We start from the raw sequence: 22,230 nt of genomic DNA, 5'->3' as shown, positions 1-22,230 counted from the left end.
GTTCCTTCCTGCGAACTTCTTCGTTTAGAAGGCTATCAGTGACGGTGTCCATGGTAAGCTTTCCCTCCGGTGCTGAATTGCTTAGAGTGACAACTAGTGTGTCCCAACTCTCCGGCAGTGAACTGAGGAGTAAAAGGGCTTGCATTTCGTCTTCAACCTTCATATCAACTTTGTTAAGCTGATTTACAATCCCCTTGAAATTGTTCAAGTGCTCCATCATGCTCTGGCCATCCTTGTACTCCAACTTTACCAACCGTCGAACAAGAAGAGCTTTGTTTCGAGGTGTTTTCTTTTGAATCATGGATTCAAGTTTTGTCCATAATTCAAAAGCATTTGTGTAGGTAGAAACATGTTCAAAGAGAGATCGGTCAATGTACTTACGGATTACAGCAACCGCTTTTCGGTTTAGTATTTCCCATGTTTTGTCATCCTTTCCTTCCGGCTTCTCCTTCATGATGATGGGTTCATGCAAATCCTTACAATAAAGGTGATCTTCCATCATCGGTTTCCAATAAGAGTAGTTGTCCGTCGTGAGTTTGAACATGTCACCTTCAAAGGTAACGGTGGCCTCCATCTTCACTTCTTCAAAGATAACGGTAACCTTGCTCTGATACCAGCTGTTGGGAAAATTATCCAATATCGATGAGATGAAGATGGTATTAGACAACTAGAAAATTTAAGAAGAAGACTCTTAATATTTAGGAAAAGGTTTACTACAAAGATTTTGTTTTTAGAAACTCTCTCTTACAAATATTTTCTCTCTTTGTTTTTCTTGATTCTTGGATGATCATACAAGTGAACTAAACACCCATATTTATACTAGTGAGGGGTAAGTACAAGTTACTTCTAGATTTTTCTTTTGATTTTATTCTAAACATATTCTACACACTTCTTAATCTACACTCTTCTTCTTTCTCTAGATTTTTCTTCCTCTTTGGGCTTTGATTAATATTGGGCTAATGAGGGAAACCCAACAGCAACGACGGCGAGGGAGCGGGTGGCAGCCGCGGAGGATGAGTTTCTCGGCGCGATCGGTGTCGGAAGGGCAAGTAGAGAAAGGAGTATAGTTCATGTACTCGTGGAGGAGGTCTGGGTAGTTGTGGCAGGCGGAAGCTATGGGAGAGAGCTTAGAGTAGAGGAGGAGATCTTTCGGCGGCGCGGAGGAGGAGACGGCGGAGGCAGTCGAAGTGGATTTGTCCGGCTGGTGGTGGGTTGTGAGGTGGTTGATGGCGGAGCGGATAGTGTGGAGCTGACGGAGGAGGTGGTCGGGGACAGTGGGGACAGTGGACGGTGAGGATTTGAGGGTGGATTGGAAGAAGCTGGTGGTGGAGGAGAGATGGTAGAGAGAGAGGATGTTGGTAGCTACCATAGCTACTAGTAGAAGCAGATTTAAGCTCATAGTGAATCCCGCCATTGTTGTAGCTCCCTTTCTCCTCTCAGGAGCTTCTCTCAGATCCAAGTTCTTCAATCTCTGTTTCGTCACACAGATTCTTGGTTATTTTCCTGAGAGAGAGATTATCTGATTCTTGGGCTTTAATGGTGTCTTAAAGCCAAGATTTCTGGGTTTTTTCAGGCTGGATTCTTGGAGTTAGTGACACTTGAGTTAGATAAACTTTTCATCAAAGAGGAGACCTTTCAAGTCAAAGTCTTGTAGCAGTAGAGATACAAACATAGATCTGATCTGAGTGTATGTATATAGTTTTATGTAATTTTAATTTACTTACAATGGAAAAAGGCATTTATTCGGATCCAATGTCATTATTGATTTCCCAAAATTTGCATGGAAAAAGTAACAATCCTGGTGAAAAGTTGTACTGTACTAAAATCATCTTAAGGCACGTAGGGAAATTTAACACATTTGTTCTGTTCACATGTCTTGTCTTTTGCTTACCTTTTCATATACTAGTTATGTGTTATTATTGCAGTAAAATGTCATAAAAAAAGATTTGTTTCATCTACTAGTATCAAAACTTAATCGAGTTTGTCTACTGGAAACAAAAACTAGAGCTTGCTTAATCAAAACTTTAAAAGCATCTTACTCAGTTTAGTCCATATAATCACTCTCTTAGTTATCTTCACACATGATTCCAAAACTGAGGATTATGTGTGTTTGCTGCTACAATGTGGTTAGGATTATGTGTTTACAAAGTACAAACTATGCACTTGAAATGTAACGGAGAACACAAAATATATGAGAACCAAGGATCATTGTGTGAAACCAGTATCTTTACAAATGGATCAATTTGAGCATAATTGTTGAGGAAACCAAATGAAAAAAGCCCAATGCAGGCAACAGATCCATAAAATGTTAAGAAGCCGAAGCAAAACAACACCAAGTGACTTCATTTATTTATTTTACTAGGTGTTTTCCTGCACCATGTTCAATAATTTTTTTTTAAAATCTAATTTATATTTAAAAATAAATTTTATTAAATATTATATACTTTACTATTTTCTTACTAATATTTAATATAGATTTGATATATATTAAATCAATTTGCATAAAACTAATAAAAATTGTATAATTATCAAAAATTTAGCCTACACAATATTTATAAAATTTGTAGATATATAAGAAACTAATGATTTTACGATTAGATATTTAATTTTTTTAAAAAATGTAGATCTTTTTGAAAGCTTTAGTAATACAAATTGTATAATTATACAAAAATAATAACATTTCGAAATTTGAAATGTTATACATGAATATATTTATTTTATAGATGATGTATGAGCTATTACTATATTTAAAAAAAGTTTACCAAAAAGAAGTATCAATATTAAATGTAATATATGAATTATTATCATATTCTAATAAGTTTGCCAAAAATATAAATCAACATTAAATGAAATTATCTATGTCATATTTTTTCGGAAGCCATGTCATCAATTTCAATAGCCATGTCATATTTGTTTTGTGAAATTGATTGTAAAGATGACATGTGGCAAAATCACTTCGCAAATATAGTATAGGGGATTAATAGATAACCGCTGAAATGCGCTCACACGCGGGGGAATCAGTCAATTCATATGTCAACAAGACTAACGGTCCCGATCAGTACATAAACACGTTACACGTGTGAAAACATATATCAACTTGTATAAAATTCAATTTTCTATATATGAACTTACAAAATTAGGTTTTAACGTACATTGACCTAATTTCCGTTAGTCAAACATTACGGAATAAAAGTTTTCGTTAACCGGTAACAAGAAATTAGCCAATTCCTACATCAACAGGGGCCAACGGTCCCGATCAATACATAAACACTTTACATATACGAAAACATATATCAACTAATACAAAATTTAAATTCAATGCATGAACTTTCGAAATTTGGTTTTAACATACATTGACCTAATTTACACTAGTCCAACATTACCAAAGATAAATTATATGTCACGTGTTGATTAAGTGAGGTTTTTATTGTATTATGTGGTAAATAAATAATATTACGTGATAATTGACTGAGAAAAATAAATCATCTAGGCCATGATTTCATTCTAATTAAACAGTATTACGTGGTAATTGACTGAGAAAAATAAATTATTTAGACCAAACGATTTTGTTCTCGTGTAACTCATTAGTTATGTTTTTTCTTTAACTTTTTGTTCTTCGACTTTTTCGACAAAAAACCTAATACAAAGAAGACAATACAGAACAAAATCGAATAGAGAAAAACGAGAATGTCTAGCTTATCCAATCCTAATTCCTCTTTTGTTCGATAAGTTAGACATTCCCGTTTCTTTATGTTTGATTTTTTCCTCTGTTGTCTTCTCTGTGTTAGGTTTTTTGCCGAAAAAAACGAAAAACATAAAGTTAAAGAAAATCTAACTAATGATTTACACGAGAACGAAATCGTTTGGTCTAAATGATTTATTTTTCTTAATTACTACGTAATACAGTTTAATTACCACATAGTACAATAAAAATTTCCCTTAATCAACACGTGACAAACAATTTATCTTTGGTAATGTTTGACTAGTGGAAATTATGTCAATGTATGTTAAAACTAGATTTCGAAAGTATTGAATTAAATTTTGTATTAGTTGATGTATGTTTTCGCACATGTAAAGTGTTTATGTATTGATTGGGAACGTTGACCCCTGTTGATGTAGGAATTGGCCAATTTCATGTTGCCGGTTAACGAAAACTCTTATTCCGTAACGTTTGACTAATGGAAATCAGATCAATGTATGTTAAAACCCAATTGTGTAAGTTCATGCATGGAAAATTGAATTTTATACTAGTTGATGTATGTTTTCGCACAAGTAACGTGTTTATGTACTGATCGGGACCGTTAGCCCTAGTTGACGTATGAATTGGTTGATTTCCCTGTAGTGTTGCATGCCTCCTGAGAGAAGGTCCTTGAAAAGGGTCTAAAGACAAGCTCCCTCTTTTCTCGAGTTATTACAGAGAAACCAAAGAAACTTTCCCAAAATAAAAAGTTAAAAAAACAGAGCTTCCTTTTTGTGTCAATGCCGGAATCTAGCTCAAGCTTCTTGTCTTTAACTCTCCAACTCATTATTTTCTTCCTCGTTTTACTAACTCCATCGCATTCGTCTTCTTCTGAATCTGAAGTTCGTTTCTTGGATCGCGAGCTGTTGGAGATCCGGACAAGCCCGAAGCTTAACAAGACTATTAGAAATCCCAAGTGCTGCGAGATGCGAACCAGATCACAGTGTTCGGGTTTCCCTAGATGCAGATGGTGTCCTAGTGAAGCTCTCGACGACTTGTGCTTCAGTAAAGCCGAAGCCTTGCGACTTCCTAGTCAAGTCTTCCGCTGTGAGTCATAAATGAACATCTCTGATCTAAATAGGCTATAGTTCTTGCGGAGCTTTGGTGGAGATACATTTATTTTCTTTCCAAATTTTGACTTGAATTGAATCGCCTGCCTCATACATATTTTGTAACGTCTTTGATGTTGTTGTTGTACTGGATATATGATCTTCGTATCTATTGGAAGATGTTTCTTTCTGTTTTTTTTAAGCTCGTCACTTTTGCTTATTAAGCTCGGATAAAAATGGGATCGCATGCTTCTGAACCTTTGGAACTCTGTTAGAGAAATGGTCAACAGTATTGGTACGCGTGACTGAGGAAGGAACCTTTATGTACCAAGTACTATACTTTCTCTCATCTTTCTATGAGTAGAATACTCAGGGATGGGATTGTTTCTAAAACTATAGCAATGTTGGTGTCTTCATTTTGTGAACATAGTGTTTTAGAATGTAAGCGCAAAAAAAACCTTCAATGATAACAAAACATGCTTGCAGCTCTTCCGATTGAAAGCTTGATAGTTGTTAGATGTTTTTGAATTTATCTTCTGCTAACTTATACTTCTTCTTGTTATTTTATAAAATCAGTTAGACATGAACATTGACTATCCATTTAGGTAAAGGTTTTTTTTTTCGGGTATTTTTTTTCAAATTAGGTCCCATTTGAATATTATAAATTTATTTGTGGGTTTTGAGTTGGGTTCTTATTGGTCTGGATGAGTTCGGTTCGGATGTATAGGAACCTAAAAATATCTAAATAACAAATGTATCTAAAATGGATTCGAATATTTGTACCAAAAATAACCATATTACCCGATTCGGTCCAAATCTTTTGAATATAATTAATTATATTACATCACATCTAAAATATATAACACTAATAATGAAAAACAAATATCAATCTATAAAAATGTAAAAACTAATATCCGTGCGGGTGCGCGAATCAATATCTAGTATCTAACTGCAACATTTGGTTTAATTTTGTTTGTTTATGGGAATTTTAAAGGTGACGAAAGCAGATACTAATTTTAGAAGATTTCAGTTAAGACAATTAGAGTATATGTTTGCTGTTTTATGTACTCATGGACACAATGTACATGCAACATGAATTAACAAAAAAAACATGAATTAACAAGAAATATATTATAAGCTTAGTTAAGATCAAGAGGTTAGGAGATTATAGTGGGATTATTACAGTTGAGGTATAGATATGGCTCGGGGATACCTGGTGAACTACTTAAACTAGAAAACCTGTCAGATTTTGTTTCTAACTTAAAGTTCTTTCAGGTTTAACATTAATCCTTTTACAATAACCTATAAAAGAATTTATAAAGGGACTATCCAATATGAGTCACTTACAGATCATTTAATCAAAGTATAATGGTTTAGGTCTTCGTTTATTGAAACCATTCTTCCTTAGTGTCAAGTCCAAGGTGACTAAACCCAAGATCTAAACTATTTAGTTAAAAAAAAAAAAAAAAGATCTACATTATTTATATTGATCAAATATCTGAAATGGTTTTCTATGGGTTAAGCATGGACAACTCAGAGCTTCAAGGGTGATTGCTCTGTGAAATGTCTCAAAGCACATGATGTTAATAGCCTCAGGGAGCTCTTTATACATGAGATGATAGTATCATTTCTTGTTACTGATAATCTGCTAGTCCAAAACTATTCCTTTTTTCTTTTTACATTTTTTTTTTGGTTATAGTACACTTTACAATCACATTTTTAATGCAAGTAAAAACGCTGAAAAGGGAATGAAGCATTCCTTTTCCAACGCAAAAAATACCAATAGCCAAAGAAAATCAACAAAAAAAAAAAAGAAAGCAGAGTTTAAATAAAAGCAATATATAGATATATATATATGCTCAGCAAATCACTTTGTTGTACTTGTATAGAAGTTCTGATGCAGCATCCCTTAGATCTTCGTACTGATAACATCCATCGAAGAAGTCAGCAAGCTTCATGAGTTCTTGATCTTCCATGTCATCCACAAAAGGCTTAATGTGAACTCCATTGTCAGGTTGCAATGAGTAGGAGAAAGGGTTATCATCAACAAGCAAAACACTGCCGAGGTCTCTCCTCGCCACCAATGATAAGTCTTTGGCATATCTCCCATTCACTTCCGTGCATGAATCTCTATACAGCCGCTGCGAGATCACACGGTTCTTGTCGAGTTTATCCAAAACCTGTGAAGCATATTCGGGCAAACCGGCTGTGAAAACCGCCACTCGGTAATTCTTACCGATCCTGTCAAGAAACTCGGTAACTCCTGGTCGTTTCACCACATACATCGGTGTGACGACTCCTTCGATCTTTATCCTCATCATGAAGTCGACATTAACCCGGAGAGGTGGTTCCATCGACGAGTGCACCAATGTTTCATCGAGATCAAGAAAGATCGTCCTCTTCTTGTCATGGCGTTTTCTCAGAAGGGGCTGATGATGATGATCGTGTTTCTTGATCTTTTTGTAGCCTTGTTTCATGATGGCTCGGCGGCTAGGAGTTGCGCTACCTTTGGTGGATAGACGGAAAAGCCTGGAGACGCAACGCAAGAGGCGGTTGTGGAATGTGAAGATTGACATGTTGAGGGCTGCTGCAACAGCAATAGCCGAACATCTGGATTGTTGACGTTGATGCAGGTTCCTCCTTCCATGTTTATGACATCCATGTGATCTCTGGTTTGGTTTCTCTATAAATCCATGGCAAACCATTTATCAAGAAAACAGAGTTTAGAAATAGTGAGAAGGATTCCTGATTTTTTTTTTTGTTCTTGGAAACTTTGGAGAAATGGTGATATGTATATAAAAGCTCTAATGGTTTTAACTATTAACTTCCATGACATTGGCTTTGGAACTGAAAGGTACTTGATTTGGTATTAGTTTAGTTTGTTCAGGTTGTGATTAGAGGCTCTTGAGTTATTTATAGCAAAATAACAGTTTTGGAAACTGACACATATCTGAGGTTTGATTGTGTCTCCATGTGTTTTTGTTCTCTCAATGGACAGCAATATGTAAATGTGAAGACAGTTGAGAAAAGTGTTTTAACTAATAGAGGTTGAGAGATTTTCATGGGATTACAGTTGAAGTATCAGTGCTTATTAACTTGGTGTCATATAAACTAAATTGGGCTTTATAGTAATAAACTTTAATATACATCTTTATAAAATGAAATGAAATGAACATTGGTTTTCAGTTTTTTCTCCTCTCTGATATTAATAAACATTTTAACACTCGTTTTTAAGAACATATCTTGAACCAAACTATAGATAAGATTTTACAATTTACTCCAAGAACTCTCAGGAGCTAAAGTAAACCGGAAGTGAGAATACCGTTTCAGAGTGTTACAAAACATGATGTACACCAACTATTGCTTCATCATCATCATCTACTTGCGGTCCGGTATGTCTCTAAGTCGTGTTCTTGGGATGATGAGAGATCTGCAAAAAACCAACGCGAAAAGCAGTTCCGTAAAGAACAGGGTCATGCTGATCCAGACGAACAAAGTTCTCCGCCATTTCCAAACAACTCTTTTGAAGAAAGGAAGATCTGATTCAAGCGAGAGGGACGCGTCGTACAGCTCTGGAATACCTGCCCCTGGTCGAAACTCTGCACGTTGTTCGATCATCACCTTTAAGCAAGCGGTGGGAGTATCCTTCTCCGCAAAGCCTTTCAACTTCAAGGTCAAGGTTTGGATCTCAGAGACATATCCTGTAACTAAGGGAACCACTTTGAAGAATGACTGGACGAGACGGATAGGCTCGCTTCTGAATCTTAACATGCACGGACGCCTTATGGTGTCAAGCGTTTGGCCATCCGCAGATAAGAAATCCACCCGAACCTACAAAGAAACACACAAGTCAATACCTAATGCAATACTTAGAATGTTATTAGAATAACGTCAATACCTGAAACATGCCGAGGTTTTTATTGTAATAGGACTCAGGCAAGGTCAACGAAAGAGTGATCTCTAACTTGTGGTCACGAGGGATAGCTCGCAGTCCCCTGATCTTCAACATCTCATTACTTTCCTTGCAGCTTCCATCGCAAGCAACACCAGCACATGACGTTATGGGCACAAACGCCTCAGGACTGTTCTTGGTGTAATCGAAATTCAAGACCTCCTTGATGACAAACGGTTTATCGAGTACACGGGTTATCGCAAGCCCACCAAGCACAAACGCCAAAACCAACAGTCCAAACAACAAAACGCCTACATAAGCAGCCCTAAACAAACCCCATCCGAACTTGCAGGCAACGTTCACCGCACGTTTGGTATCTTTGAACCCAGTCAGCTTAAGAGCTCGAAATAAAATATCACTAAAGACGGAAACTTGCGTCAGCAAGAATCGTCTGCCGAGCTTGAGCAAGAAAGGAGAAGACTTTACGAGGCTGCTCATCAGTTTGAATTGAAATCCGATTGCTTTGAACACTAGCCCGAGGAGAGACCCATGTGTTGAGTTACGCTCTTGGAGCTTCGGTGGTGGTGGAGAATTAGATACTGCATCGCTCACGGTGGATTCTTCGGTTTCCTGAACCGGGTCAACCCGGACCCGACCCGAATCGGTTAAAACTCCATTCATATTATCCATGATCACAGGAGCCAAGTCGGTCTCTTTCTCTTCGTAGCTGGGTTTGGAAGAGGAGGAGGAGGAAGAAGAAGACGAGTCCGTTTCTGCATCGGAGCAAATGAACTCGCGGCGGGGTGCCGACCTTCGTCGACGGAGACCCAAGGCGGAGTGTTTACGGAGGGGGTAGCGACGGGTCATTGGAATGCAATTCGTCTGAGGCGTCGAGGAATGGGTCGTAGGAGTGGTGCATTGATGGTTAACTTAGAAGAAGAAGAAGAAGAAGGTGACGGGTTTCAAGGTATCGGTGACGATAAGCATGATACTTGACAAATGGCGTGACCCATCTTTTTTTCTTTAATCGGCGGGATCCTAACCGACCGGGCCATCAAACCGGATTATCTGATAACCGGATATTAATGGTTCAGCTCGGTTTGATTTATGAACTGATCTTTATTCCTTTTCTTTGCAGTTCGGTGGGCGCCACAAATTATACCGGATATCAACCTTTTGTTTTAAAATAAAAATTTATAACAAATTATACCAGAAACATATAAATTTGTTGAATCAAAAGATGAATACGCGAAGTTTTTTTTTTTTTTTTGAAACTTTTGTTTAATTTGGTATATAAGATTTAAAATTTGGAATCTTTGATAATAGAACCAAGGTTTAACTCGGTTAATTTTAGTAAAGAATGTCGAGCTGAATTTATCTGATTAGCCGAATAAATCAAATCAATTTATCCGAATGAACCGAAGTGGCATTCCTAGTTTCCAACATGAAAATCCGCTCGAATTATTTTATATCTTAGCTGAACTATTTTATATTTGGCCAATTACAAGACGCATGAGTTTCAGTTATATCCTAGCTGAACTATTTTATATTTGGCCAATTCAACATCGATTAAAGTTTAAACCATTAGTCACTGTCACACTTAATTAATGAATTTTAATTGGTCTACTTCCATTAAGAACATAAAAATGGTGTTTTCCTATTTTTGGATTTTGTTTTTGCGCGACTATTGTGGTCACCTCGTCAATAACACACACAGAGACCATTCAACTTTTATAGGGTCACTGCTTTTTCGCTTTGTGGGGATTGTACCATTCTTTTTCTTCTTTCTTCTCCGTAATTTCAAATCTGACAATAATTTACGGTTGTAAGAATAAAAAAAATCTAAAAGAGAAAACCAGAAAAAAACCATGGGACGAAAAACACTGTTCGTATGTAGTTTTTCATAACTCGACAAAGAAAACACTAATCATCATCACACTTACCCAAACCAACGCAGACGTTTCAGATCTTTCACACGATTTTTATCCTTTTTGATGAGACTCTGATTTTACGTAGTCTCTCGTCTGCATTTTCTTAAGAGATTTGGGGTTGCATCGCTTCTTCATGAAATGTTTGCCGATAAGAAAAAGAAGAAGGGTGTTAATATCTTTGCATTTTCTGTTTTTGCCATCTTTTGCTTCAAGTTTTACGATGTAAATGCTGTCAAGTTACCAAAGAGTGAAGGTTGGTTTTAACGTTATTTCCTTTTATATTTGTATAGTTTTCTTTCTTTCCTTTTTGGATTCTGTGTTTGCAGAATTTTTGCAAAGTTTTATTTGATAACTATTCTTGATTTCCATTATTTGCTTCAGTTTCGTTGAAAATGAGTTTTTCTGATTGCTTACCATCGTTTTTTTTAATGGTGACGTTGTTGAAGCAGCTAATCCGAAATCTCCAGGCATTGATTAGGTCACTTTGACCGTTGAGTCAAACTCTTAGTTATGTCTTTCATACGACGATTTGAATGTATAGTTAAAAGTAAAACGGTAGTTTCATTAAAAATCGTTTAAATTGTTGAATAGATAGATCATATTTGTTTTTTGGTCTGGGTTAGAAAAAGGTTTAGATAAATTGTTCATCTTGCTTTTATTAATGTTCTACTCTTTGTTGTGGCCAAAAGTATAATCTTTGTTTTTTTGCTCAAGTAACTGCACTCATGTAGTGTTTGCTTCTGTGATTTAGTCGATGCTCTGCAGCAAATCGCCAAAACGCTGGGCTCTAAGTTCTGGAAATTTGATGCTGAAAATTGTAAAGTCGAAACGGTGGGGCTAACAGAGACTCCTCCCCCGACAGCTAAGCAAGAAATAGAATGTGAATGTAGTCCCACTAACGAAACTGATTGTCATATTATCAAAATGTAAGAATACTCAGTCACTCTTCATAACTTTCTTTCTTTTTTTGGGTCTGTACATACGCATAACGTCTGAATATGGTATGTGAGCTTGTCTTAAAATGGCTATTTGACTTGTTCTTTAGTGCATTCAAGGATCATAATCTTCCAGGAACTCTTCCACCTGAAATACAAAAACTTCCCTACCTCCAGGAGATGTAAGTGTTCTCATAAAAGTACCTCAACCTTACTTTACCAATTCTTAGTAAGCTGAAAATTTTGACCACTGTTTCTTGCTATACATTAGAGACTTCGCCTACAACTACCTGAATGGGACAATACCACTGGAATGGACTATGACAAATTTAACAACTATGTAAGAATATTCCTTCTTAATGTTTTAGCTTTATATGTCTAAATTCTCTTGTAACAGTTGTAGAATGTCTCTGCATGCAGCTCTCTTCTTGTAAATCGGTTGTCAGGGCCAATTCCAAAGGAGGTCGGAGACATGACTTCACTAACTTCCTTGTAAGTTTCGAGCATTGGTCAACCTTCTTTGTCCTGGAACATTAATTTGTTTGGTCACATTACTTTTGTTTTTCTTGTTCAGAGATCTAGAGTCAAATGCGTTTACTGGAACCATTCCTGAGGAGCTAGGCAACTTAGCCAACTTGGAAAAACTGTGAGAGTTTCTTTGATTCCCTTCCCGTACGAAGATGTTATTTTGTCTGAAAGATGAGATGTTTCTTGGGGTTTCACAGGTTACTTTCCTCCAACAAATTGACGGGTGGTTTGCCAGATTCATTAGCTAAACTAGAGAAGTTGGAAGATTTGTAAAACTTTTGTTCTGTTTTCTCCTAACTTAACTTCTTATATTATGTTGGTCTCCTCCTTTGTTCATATGCCTGTTTGGTTTTTGCACCATGCAGCAGGATTAATGATCTCCAACTCACTGGAAGGATACCTAGTTACATACAAAATTGGAAGGGACTCAAGAGACTGTAAGATCCTTCTTTTGAACTCTTCTTTCTTGTTCTTAGCACTCAATGATGTTAATCCTTTGTAATATGTTGTAGTGAAATGATTGCATCTGGTCTTACCGGTCCAATCCCATCGGTCATCTCAACTTTCGACAAAATGAAAAATCTGTTAGTAAACACAACTCTGATGATGTTCTCCATAAACTTAGTTAATGCAAACAAGCAATTCTTACAGTGACCTAAATTATTTATCAGGAGGATCACTGATATAGGTGGACCAGTCCAACCATTCCCTTCCTTAAAGAACTCAACAGAGTTCTCTAAGCTGTAAGTTATATTCCTTCTCGAAGCTGTTCCATTCCATTCATCTCTTGAGTTTTGTTTATACTACATTGTAGGATACTGAAGAACTGTAACATTGCTGGACAAATACCTACCTATCTTTCATCATTGAAAAATCTGGAGACATTGTAAGCATGCCGTCCGACATTTTTATCAAATCTCATTTAGGTTTGTACATGTAAACAGTGATAGATGTGATGAGTTCATTGTATGTTTTGTTGATAGGGACTTGAGTTTTAACAAGTTGGCTGGGACAATTCCCGCGTTTGCGCAGGCAGAAGATCTACGGTTTATGTAAGTGAAAAGAATCTGTTGTCACATACGTTTAATGTTCTACCTTACTTTGACTTGATTTAATCTTATTTTTGTTTGCAGAATGTTGACTGGAAATAAACTCGAGGGAGAGGCTCCAGATGGATTACTAAGAGATGGAATCACTGTGTATGTATATTTATTGAGTTTGCAAAATTGCTTTCTCAAAAGAATATGAATCCATTTTGATGCCGATTCACTTTGTTGCTGCAGAGATCTTTCTTATAATAACCTCAAGTGGCAAAGTCCTGAAAGTAGTTCTTGTCGACCACACATGTGAGGATACCGTCATGTTTTCTTCTTCGACGTTTTCGGTTAACATCATTGGAATTTTAACTAATTTTCTTGTGTTTAGGAATCTGAATCTAAACTTGTTTCAGAGTACTTCAATAAAAAAATCGTAAGGTTCTTTCTTTTGATCATCTTTAGCATCTAGAAGCAGTTGAAATTCTTTGTACATTTCCAAAAAAAAAAACATTCCACAATTGATGTTTTTGTAGGAGCAAGTTTCTGCCATGCATCAAAGATTTTGTATGTCCTACATGTAAGTACACTTGCCTACTTAAAAAGACTAGTGATGGTAGCTCGTCTGACAAACAAAAGTCTCTTATTATATAATACAACATATTGATATAGAAAGTTGACTCGTTTGTTCTCTCTCATTTATGCAAATTTTGTTTTATCTGGTAGATTATAGCTGCCTCAATATAAACTGTGGTGGAAGCGATCTAACAGTAGAAGCAAACAATAGCAAAATAATATATGAAGGAGATGGAGAAGTTGAAGGTGGTGCTGCTAAGTACTATCTGAATCCTGAGTCTTACTGGGGATTCAGCAGCACAGGGGACTACATGGACGACAACAATTTCCAAAACACAAGATTCACTATGTTTGTCCCGACATCTAACCTGTCTGAACTGTACAAAACCGCACGGATAGCTCCAGCATCTCTCACTTACTTCCATGCCTGCTTGGAAAATGGAAAATACACTGTGAACCTAAACTTCGCTGAGATGAGATTCACCAATGATGATACTTATAGCCATCTTGGAAGGCGTATTTTCGACATCTATATTCAGGTTAGTTTTTGCCCTCAACTGTTGAAATTGAATACACTAAGTTGCAAGGCCAGTTTCGAGCATAACCGGGTGAAACAGTCGTCTTAACCCCCAAATTTTAGAAAGCTATTGACCTCCAAATTGTCAAAATGTTCTTTTTATTAAAATTAACATAAAAATTGTTTAAGGCTCCGTAAATCTCAGATCCGGCCATGTTTTTAAGCCTTTCTTTTTTTGGCAGGAGAAACTTGTTTTAAAAGACTTTAACATCATGGCTGAAGCAAAGGAAGCTCAAAAACCTATAACCAAATCATTTACTGTTAATGTGACGAACCACTTTTTAGCTATCCGATTGGGTTGGGGCGGTAAAGGAACCACCAGGATTCCCGAAAGAGGGGTTTATGGTCCTATCATATCTGCTATTTCCATACTTTCAGGTAGCTTTCTTATTATAGTAGAAACCAGTTATGATCACTACAGCAGTTTCTATTAATAGTAACACCTTTAATGTATAGATTCTAAGCCGTGCGCACTCGCTGGAAGTGGAATGAGCACTGGAGCGTCAATTGGACTTGGAATTGGAGTCGCATGTCTTATTATCTTTCTACTAGGTGTTCTTTGGTTTTGTGGCTGCCTTCCATGTTTCGGGCGACGAAAAGGTGATCATTGCTTCTTTTAGCATTCTCTTTTGCTTTGGATATGGACTTGATAACATATACCAGCAGTCATTATGACTATGAAGTAGCTAACTTGCATCTTAGCGACCATGTTATGTTCATTTCAAATATGGTAACCTAGTGAGTTTTTGCCACAGATCCTAACGAAGAAGAGTTGCCATCTGGAACTTTTACTTTACGGCAAATCAAAGCTGCTACGAATGACTTCAGTCCAGCTAACAAGATCGGTGAAGGTGGTTTTGGTCCTGTCTTTAAGGTAAAGATATGATTCTTGTTATGTGAAGAAATGAAAGTTGTAGTGCAGTGCATGCATGCTAATAGTAGAGTCTCATTGTGCAGGGCGTGTTATCAGATGGAAGAGTTGTAGCAGTTAAGCAGCTCTCATCTAAATCAAGACAAGGGAACAGAGAGTTCCTAAACGAGATAGGCGCAATATCTTGTCTTCAACATCCAAATCTCGTCAAGCTTCATGGCTTCTGCGTCGAGCGGGCTCAGATGTTGCTTGTGTATGAATGCATGGAGAACAACAGTTTAGCTCAAGCGTTATTCAGTGAGTGTTTTTTTTTTTTTGTTTCCACCTAAATGGCTTAGTTGAAAGCTTCTCAGCTCTAAACAAAATGTGTGTTTTTTTTTGTAATGTTATAGGTCCAAAGGATAAACAGATTCCAATGGACTGGGCTACGAGGTTTAACATTTGCTGTGGAGTTGCAAAAGGTCTCGCGTTTCTCCACGAGGAGTCACCTTTGAAGTTTGTACACAGAGACATCAAGGCCACTAATATTTTATTGGACAAGGATCTAACTCCAAAGATATCTGACTTCGGATTGGCTAGGCTAGATGAAGAGGAGAATACACACGTTAGCACCAAAGTCGCTGGGACTATGTAAGGCTCTCTTTTTGCTTCTTTATAGTTATGGTTTGTTTGCTAACCATAGGAAACTCTATGCAGAGGATACATGGCACCAGAATACGCACTCTGGGGTTACTTATCTTTCAAAGCAGATGTCTACAGCTACGGTGTTTTGGTTCTAGAGATTGTCGCTGGCATAAACAACAGTAGTTTTATGGCGGCAGGAGATGAAGTCTGCCTCTTGGAATGGGTAATTATAATCTGATTCCAAGTTTTTAGTTGCTTTTGAATGTGTTTTCTTGATAAGCATTTTTGGTTTATATCTGCAGGCTACTCAGTGTGAAGAGTCAGGACACTTGATGCAAGTTGTGGATGAGAGACTGAGACCTGAAGTCAACAAAAAGGAAGCAGAGGCTGTAATAAAAGTGGCTCTCGTGTGCACGAACGCTTCTCCTACGGATCGTCCTATAATGTCAGAGGTCGTTGCAATGCTCGAAGGTTTCTATCCAGTGCCTGATTCAACCCCTGGAACAAGCAAGAAATCAGGGGATATAAGGTTTAAGGCGTTCAAAGATGTAAGGAAAGGCATGGATAACGACAGTAAGACGCAGTGTTCTGTTAACAGTTATCCTTCTTCTTCCTTTTCTTCCACTACTAATGTGGATACTAATGTGGCTGGACAAGAAACAAAACAAGAAGAGCCAAGGAGCTGATCAAGAGGTTTATAGTTCCTGTTCTTTCTCTTTTTTTTTTGTTAAATTATCTGACTGTTAATTTGTAATATGTTTTGGAAGTCTATTACACAACTAGAGTCCATTTACTGTAACTTTTTTTTTTCTTGCATCATATTAATTGTTGATTAGTTAGGGACTGAGTGTTTGTGGAAAACCAAAACTCAGAATGTAATGAAATCAGTTATCTTTTGCAGTCATACTTTTGAAGCCTTTCAGTTCTACATTATTAAAAGATTTCCTTGTCTTTTATGTTAGCATCTATTGAAGCTTGATTAGCTATCTTGAGGAAATTCAAAAAATTAAAAGATATGATATGACCAGTGATGTTTCTCAGTCACACTTTTGAAGCCTCTAAATCTAATCCAAAGTGTTCCCATGTAATTGGTATTTTCTAGTTTGAATGATTTGTGCTACAAACTTATTTCAGATATTTTAAATTGTCATTATCAATAATCAAGAGCAACAGAACAAAGAATATTCTTCAAATATTTTTTTTCTATATACGAAAGTTAGAGAAAAACTAAGAAATGTACATCGAATATATACGCTCATTCCAGATATTTGTTTACAAAACGGTTTTCACTATAACATTCTAAAAATATGTTTATGGTATTGGAATGCACCATTTACATAACCTATAAAGAAGAAAAAAAATCATGTTTAGCATTTTTAGAGGAAAATTACATCACTATATTCTTGTTCTCATGTTATAATTTTTATCTCATTAATTTTCTATAATTAGGTTCTAGATTTTAATGAAACAGTAAGTAATATAAAATAGATAATCAAGAACAATATTAGAATAATGATTTTTTTAGATGATAAGACCTTTTTCTTTGGTAAAATAGATGATAAGACTTATCTTTTTTTTATTGATCGCAATTTTTTCAAAGAGAGTTTACCAAAATGGAAGTTTTCTCAGCTTCAAAGCCTATGTTTCTGTTTCAGAGAAAGGCTGAAAAAAAATTGATTCATGGAAGATAAAATACACAATCTTCAACTCATTTCCTTGATGTCGGCAAAGATATTTGACTTTCATGTACTATATAAGTGAGTAAACTCACTCATTTCTATGAAACTAGTAACAAAAAGAAAGAAACATATAAAATCACTCTCTCCCTTTCCTTGTCGTTGCTCTTCTTCTTTCGTACAAAAAGTCAATATATATACTATTATTATATATGATTTTTTAGTGATTTAAACCTCCAACTATTTTTAAATTGGATAGAAAACCTTCAACTAAATTTTTATGTTTTTAAACCCTCAATTATTAAACCGTTAATTTCGTTAACATTCCGTTAACAAAGTCGTCACAGATTCGTTAAATTGAAACACATCATATCATATAATCACATAAACGACACGAGATCCTTACAGTATTTAAATCCCTAACTATTTTTAAATCGGATGGAAAACCTTCAACTAAAACTTTATGTTTTTAAACCTTCAATTATTAAACCTTTAATGTCTTTAACCCTCCGTAAACTTATCTTATCTTCGATGGTTCTTGAAAAAGAGAACTTTTTAACTTATCTTATTTTCGATGGTTCATGAAAAAAGAAGAAATCTAGTTTTTTTTTTTATATTTAGGGATGAATCGTGATTTTCCATGCTTGATAAAAGGAGTTTTAAGCATCTTGTGCCGTTTTTCTAATTAAATGAAACGTTGCGTTTCAGTTTAACGGATCTCAGTTCAACAAAATAACTTTGTTTACGGAGGGTTAAAGGCATTAAAGATTTGATAGTTGAGGGTTTAAAAACATAAAGTTTTAGTTGGAAGTTTTCTATCTGATTTAAAAATAGTTGGAGATTTAAATCACTAAAATATATGTTGATTGTAAGCATCTCGTGTCGTTTCTGTGACTATACGAAACTCTGCGTTTTAATTTAACGGATCTCTGTTCAGAAAAAACGATTTTTTTAACGGAGGGTTAACGGCATTAACGGTTTAATAATCGAGGGTTTAAAAATATAAAATTTTACTTGGAAAGTTTTCCTTCCGATTTAAAAATACTTGGAGTTTAAATCATTAAAAACTCTTATTATAATAAATATAAATACTTATTTTTTTTTTGTCAACAACATTACAGACTCATATAGACTCTGTAAACCACCCCGGGGGATATTGATCCATGTGGACGACGAAAGACGGCTGTGTTCTGGCACTGCGTGCTAGTTTATCCGCCTTTGTATTTTGCCTCCTTGGTACGTGTATAATTTCTGAACGTGTAAAACTCTCTTTCAGATTCCTGATATCTTCCAAATAACTTGCAAAAGCCGACCATTCTTCTGGTTCCGAAACCATCTTCACCAATTGAGAACAATCCGTTGCAAACGTAACTTGGAATTGTCTTAAGTTCCTCATACATTCCATTGCCCATAGTAACGCCTCGAACTCTGCATGTAAAGGAGAGAGAGACGCTCTTACGTTCCTAGCTCCCATTAGGCCCTCAAATCCAGGTAAGGTACTGAACCAGCCCTGTCCAGAGAACATATCCTCCTCTTTCCATGATCCATCTGTAAAACACCATCTGCCTGTGATTGAATGAGGAAGCGTATCCTGAGTCTCTGTTCCCATCTTCTGATCCTTCATCAACTGTGCCTCAGCCCATATGATTGATTCCATCTCAGCCAAATTAAGAGTATCCCTAGGATCTATATCCAGATTACTAAAAACTTTATTATTTATTCCTTTCCAAATGTACCAAAGTATCCAAGCAAATTGATGATCCTCCATCGGTGGAGCGACTCTCCAGAATAGATGATCCATATTTGTAAATAAAGAGTCTGTCGGGAAAATAACTGGATTTGTTGGAATCTTGGACAGAGCCCACACCTGAATAGATGGAGGACACTAAAAAAACACATGGTTAATCGATTCCTCGTCCGCTCCACATCTTGCACAGCTTATATCCCCTTGCATCCCTCGTGCCTGCAAATTCTTCTTAACTGCTACACATCCTGAGATCAGTTGCCAAAGAAAATGTTTTATCTTTGGTGGGTGATATTTTGCATATTTCCATTATCTTATCCATTCATCCATGTGCATTTTGATCATATAGACTAGGATTTAGCCATGTTTAGGTTACATTTTGCATACATGAGTCTTTATCAGGTATTGGAGTGCCACATGGAGTTCTTGGGGACATTTGGATGCATTTGGAGCTCAAAGGAGGTGAAATATGTGATCATTGGACGAGCAGAGAGCAGGGGAGCGAGGTTCTGCAGCGACGTCATGAGGTCGCTCCAAAGCACCTCTCAGAGCGACCTAGCTGGAGCGACCCCGTGAAGTCGCTCGCCATATTCATCCCGTTGGAAGCCCAGAGCGACTTGCCAGAGCGACGCCCAGAGGTCGCTCGCGTCTCTATGGCGAGACGACACGAAGCGAAGCCCGGAGCGACCTCTCAGAGCAACCCACTGAGGTCGCTCCCGGAGGCCGGAGCGACTTGTCGGAGCGACATGCCGAGGTCACTCCGCGTCTATTGTTGGGTCGACTTCTATTTACTTAAGGGCCTTTTGGTCATTTCATTATGCACGTTTTACATTTTTAAAACCTATGTTTTAAACATCTTTTGTAGCCGGTAGGAGATTATTTTTGGATCTATTGAGAAATACATAAAAACTCTCTTGAGAAGTTTATCTCTTGGATTTTGATTGTTATGTTCTTGTGTTCTTGTTGATTTCTTATCTATTTCTCTACATGATTAATCTGAAATCCAATATGGGTTTAAGAGGAATCATGGAGATTAGTGAGTAATCACCTTTTGAATTCATGGGTTAGAGAGATTAAGGGTGATTATGTTAGTTCTAGGATGTTTTAGTGTAGATCATTCTTGTTCCTTGCTATTAGAGTATTCATAATGCATCTTCTGAGTTGGCCACTCAAAAGTTGATCAATAGGCATTTTCCACCCAAAAGGTGTTTGATGAAATGCCTGAGACAACTCTCCTAGGCTTTTAGTATACTTTGCCAAAGACATTTGTTGTTAAAGGTTCTAAAATAGCTAATAGACTTGTTAGTAATGATTGCTTTCATATTATTCAACCAAAGACATTTGATGTTTGAGATATGTTAGCAAATGAGCATTCATCTAGACATAGAGCTTGCTTAGAATTGTGTCTAGGCTTAAGGTCGATAGTTTGATTGATCATTTGTCATCCTTAGTTCGAAACTTGATCACCCAAGGTCTAATCCCTATGCCCATGAGTTCTGTCATGTCCCCGATCCTAGATAGGATCGGCTGGACGGGCCATGGTGCGGGGAGACGCACCAGTCAGGTCATTGGACCTTGAGACAAGCGTATCATGGCCCTAAATGAAGGTTAAGGGCATCAGTCAGCTGAGACTTAACCAGGATAGGATGGAAACAAGGTTAAAGGAGTTAAGTGAGTGTTTAGGCAGCTGGACGAGTGTGGGTTTGAGTTCAATCAGCTCGGTTCAGCTGGTAATCAGTTCACGAAGATCTATTCAGCTCACGGGAGCTGGTAAACTAGCTCACTCAGCTGGGAACAGCTGGAGGTCAGCTCAATCCGGTGAACAGTGCATTTTGGTTCGGATCAGTGTGGACGAGTCTGCGATGGTTACTGGGCGAGCCGATGGTCCGGGTACGGGACGGTTCGACCAAATTGGTCTTAGACTGCGATGGTTACTGGGCGAGCCGATGGTCCGGGTACGGGACGGTTCGACCAAATTGGTCTTAGACTTGGGACAGGGAGTGGACAAGTTCCCAGAGTGTGAGCTGAGGCTCAGTGACCGAATTGTCAAAGGAAGAAAGGGGGAGAAACCGCCAATGGGCGGTTATGGGGCGGTTATGGGGCGGTTTTGGGAAGAAGGGGATCTGATTCTTGGTAACTGCCACCCAGGCGGTTGGGGACAGTTTAACTCGTCCTCTCTCTCTCTTTTCTATCATTCTGGTCGATTTTATTCATCTGGACACAGAGAGAAACACAGAGAAAACTCAGGAGAGAAAGAGAGACACAAACCTTGGATTGGCCGATCTGATCCAAGAGATTGTTCTTGAGTGTTCCTGGTGTGTTTGGCGTGTGATCAAGAGGATGGATTTGAGACAGAAAGACAAGGAGAAGGCAAAGGAGAAAGAGAAGGAAGTCACCCCTGGAGACCGAACCCCTAAGGTGAGAGGTGTGGCCAAAAGTAACCGGACAAGGCCGCGGGTGATAGCCGTGTGAGTCTGGCCGGTTTGGATCGATTGGTCACTCCTTACTCTGACTTCTTCTGCTCTGTTTTCTTCATGTATATTGTATAGGGATTGTTTTATGATGTTACAGGGAAGGATCTATTGATCTTAAGGCCTTGGCCTGATCAAATTCCCATGAAAGTCTCTTGTTCTTGTGTGGACTGATCATGGCCGAGATCTCTATGATCTGAGCCGGTTCTTTTGAATCTGATTATGGGAATATTTTTCTTATGAATTGTCATGAATTATCATGAATTTTATTTGGTATTTGGATCTTTTTTTAAAGGGGTCAGATTTGACATTTTTGATGATTGTTCTTGTCTAGATTGGATCCGACCATGCAATGTGAATTGATTCTTGTTTTGTAATCTAACCTTGTGATTGTGTGCTTGTCTGTGTTGGATCCAGGACCAGAAATGGACCGTGGTAAGGGAAAAGCACCATGAGGACCGCGGCCATGGGAAGATGTGTGGTGAATGGGTTGATTCGGAAAATTGTATAATTATTGTAGCCTATTGTGCAACTTGTGAACTTATGCGATTCTAGAATGATGAATGATGTATGAACCTTGGTT

At 37.3% G+C, this 22,230-nt stretch overlaps 3 protein-coding genes across 3 annotated transcripts; 1 reads left to right on the top strand and 2 right to left on the bottom strand.

Moving 5' to 3' along the window:
* Window positions 1-6,426: 6,426 nt before the first annotated feature.
* On the bottom strand, window positions 6,427-7,544 carry LOC111206536 (carboxy-terminal domain RNA polymerase II polypeptide A small phosphatase 1). Its single transcript, XM_022703640.2, has one exon. It carries the CDS (start codon window positions 7,491-7,493, stop codon window positions 6,648-6,650), a length of 846 nt encoding a protein of 281 aa, XP_022559361.1. The 5' UTR covers window positions 7,494-7,544; the 3' UTR covers window positions 6,427-6,647.
* A 373-nt stretch (window positions 7,545-7,917) lies between these two features.
* On the bottom strand, window positions 7,918-9,686 carry LOC106367383 (seipin-2). The gene is made up of 2 exons (XM_013807150.3): window positions 8,687-9,686; window positions 7,918-8,619 (listed from the first exon to the last, which is right to left on the bottom strand). The coding sequence occupies exons 1-2, from the start codon at window positions 9,545-9,547 to the stop codon at window positions 8,167-8,169; spliced, it is 1,314 nt and encodes a 437-aa protein (XP_013662604.2). The 5' UTR covers window positions 9,548-9,686; the 3' UTR covers window positions 7,918-8,166.
* Window positions 9,687-9,782: 96 nt separating this feature from the next.
* On the top strand, window positions 9,783-16,699 carry LOC111206535 (probable LRR receptor-like serine/threonine-protein kinase RFK1). Its single transcript, XM_022703639.2, has 24 exons — window positions 9,783-10,864; window positions 11,363-11,537; window positions 11,657-11,728; window positions 11,818-11,886; window positions 11,967-12,038; window positions 12,121-12,192; window positions 12,272-12,343; window positions 12,440-12,511; window positions 12,587-12,658; window positions 12,746-12,817; window positions 12,889-12,960; window positions 13,058-13,126; window positions 13,208-13,273; window positions 13,358-13,420; window positions 13,500-13,544; window positions 13,645-13,688; window positions 13,835-14,223; window positions 14,444-14,639; window positions 14,718-14,861; window positions 15,017-15,135; window positions 15,219-15,429; window positions 15,525-15,762; window positions 15,829-15,979; window positions 16,059-16,699. The coding sequence occupies exons 1-24, from the start codon at window positions 10,750-10,752 to the stop codon at window positions 16,440-16,442; spliced, it is 3,054 nt and encodes a 1,017-aa protein (XP_022559360.1). The 5' UTR covers window positions 9,783-10,749; the 3' UTR covers window positions 16,443-16,699.
* The last annotated feature ends 5,531 nt before the right edge of the window (window positions 16,700-22,230 follow it).

Source organism: Brassica napus, chromosome C5 (genome assembly GCF_020379485.1).
Source record: "Brassica napus cultivar Da-Ae chromosome C5, Da-Ae, whole genome shotgun sequence".
Classification (NCBI taxonomy): domain Eukaryota; kingdom Viridiplantae; phylum Streptophyta; class Magnoliopsida; order Brassicales; family Brassicaceae; genus Brassica; species Brassica napus.
Note: the sequence above shows the minus strand (reverse complement) of the source record. Positions and strands in the feature narration are given on the sequence as shown.

Excerpts from the sequence above, each read along its gene's own strand:
- LOC111206536 (XM_022703640.2), bottom strand. The coding sequence starts at position 7,493 with ATGGTTTGCCATGGATTTATAGAGAAACCAAACCAGAGATCACATGGA.
- LOC106367383 (XM_013807150.3), bottom strand. The coding sequence starts at position 9,547 with ATGACCCGTCGCTACCCCCTCCGTAAACACTCCGCCTTGGGTCTCCGT. Across the intron at positions 8,620-8,686 it reads AAAACCTCGGCATGTTTCAG|GTTCGGGTGGATTTCTTATC; the intron begins GTATTGACGTTA and ends GTTTCTTTGTAG.
- LOC111206535 (XM_022703639.2), top strand. The coding sequence starts at position 10,750 with ATGTTTGCCGATAAGAAAAAGAAGAAGGGTGTTAATATCTTTGCATTT. Across the intron at positions 12,659-12,745 it reads TTCGACAAAATGAAAAATCT|GAGGATCACTGATATAGGTG; the intron begins GTTAGTAAACAC and ends ATTATTTATCAG. Across the intron at positions 14,224-14,443 it reads TTTTCGACATCTATATTCAG|GAGAAACTTGTTTTAAAAGA; the intron begins GTTAGTTTTTGC and ends TTTTTTTGGCAG.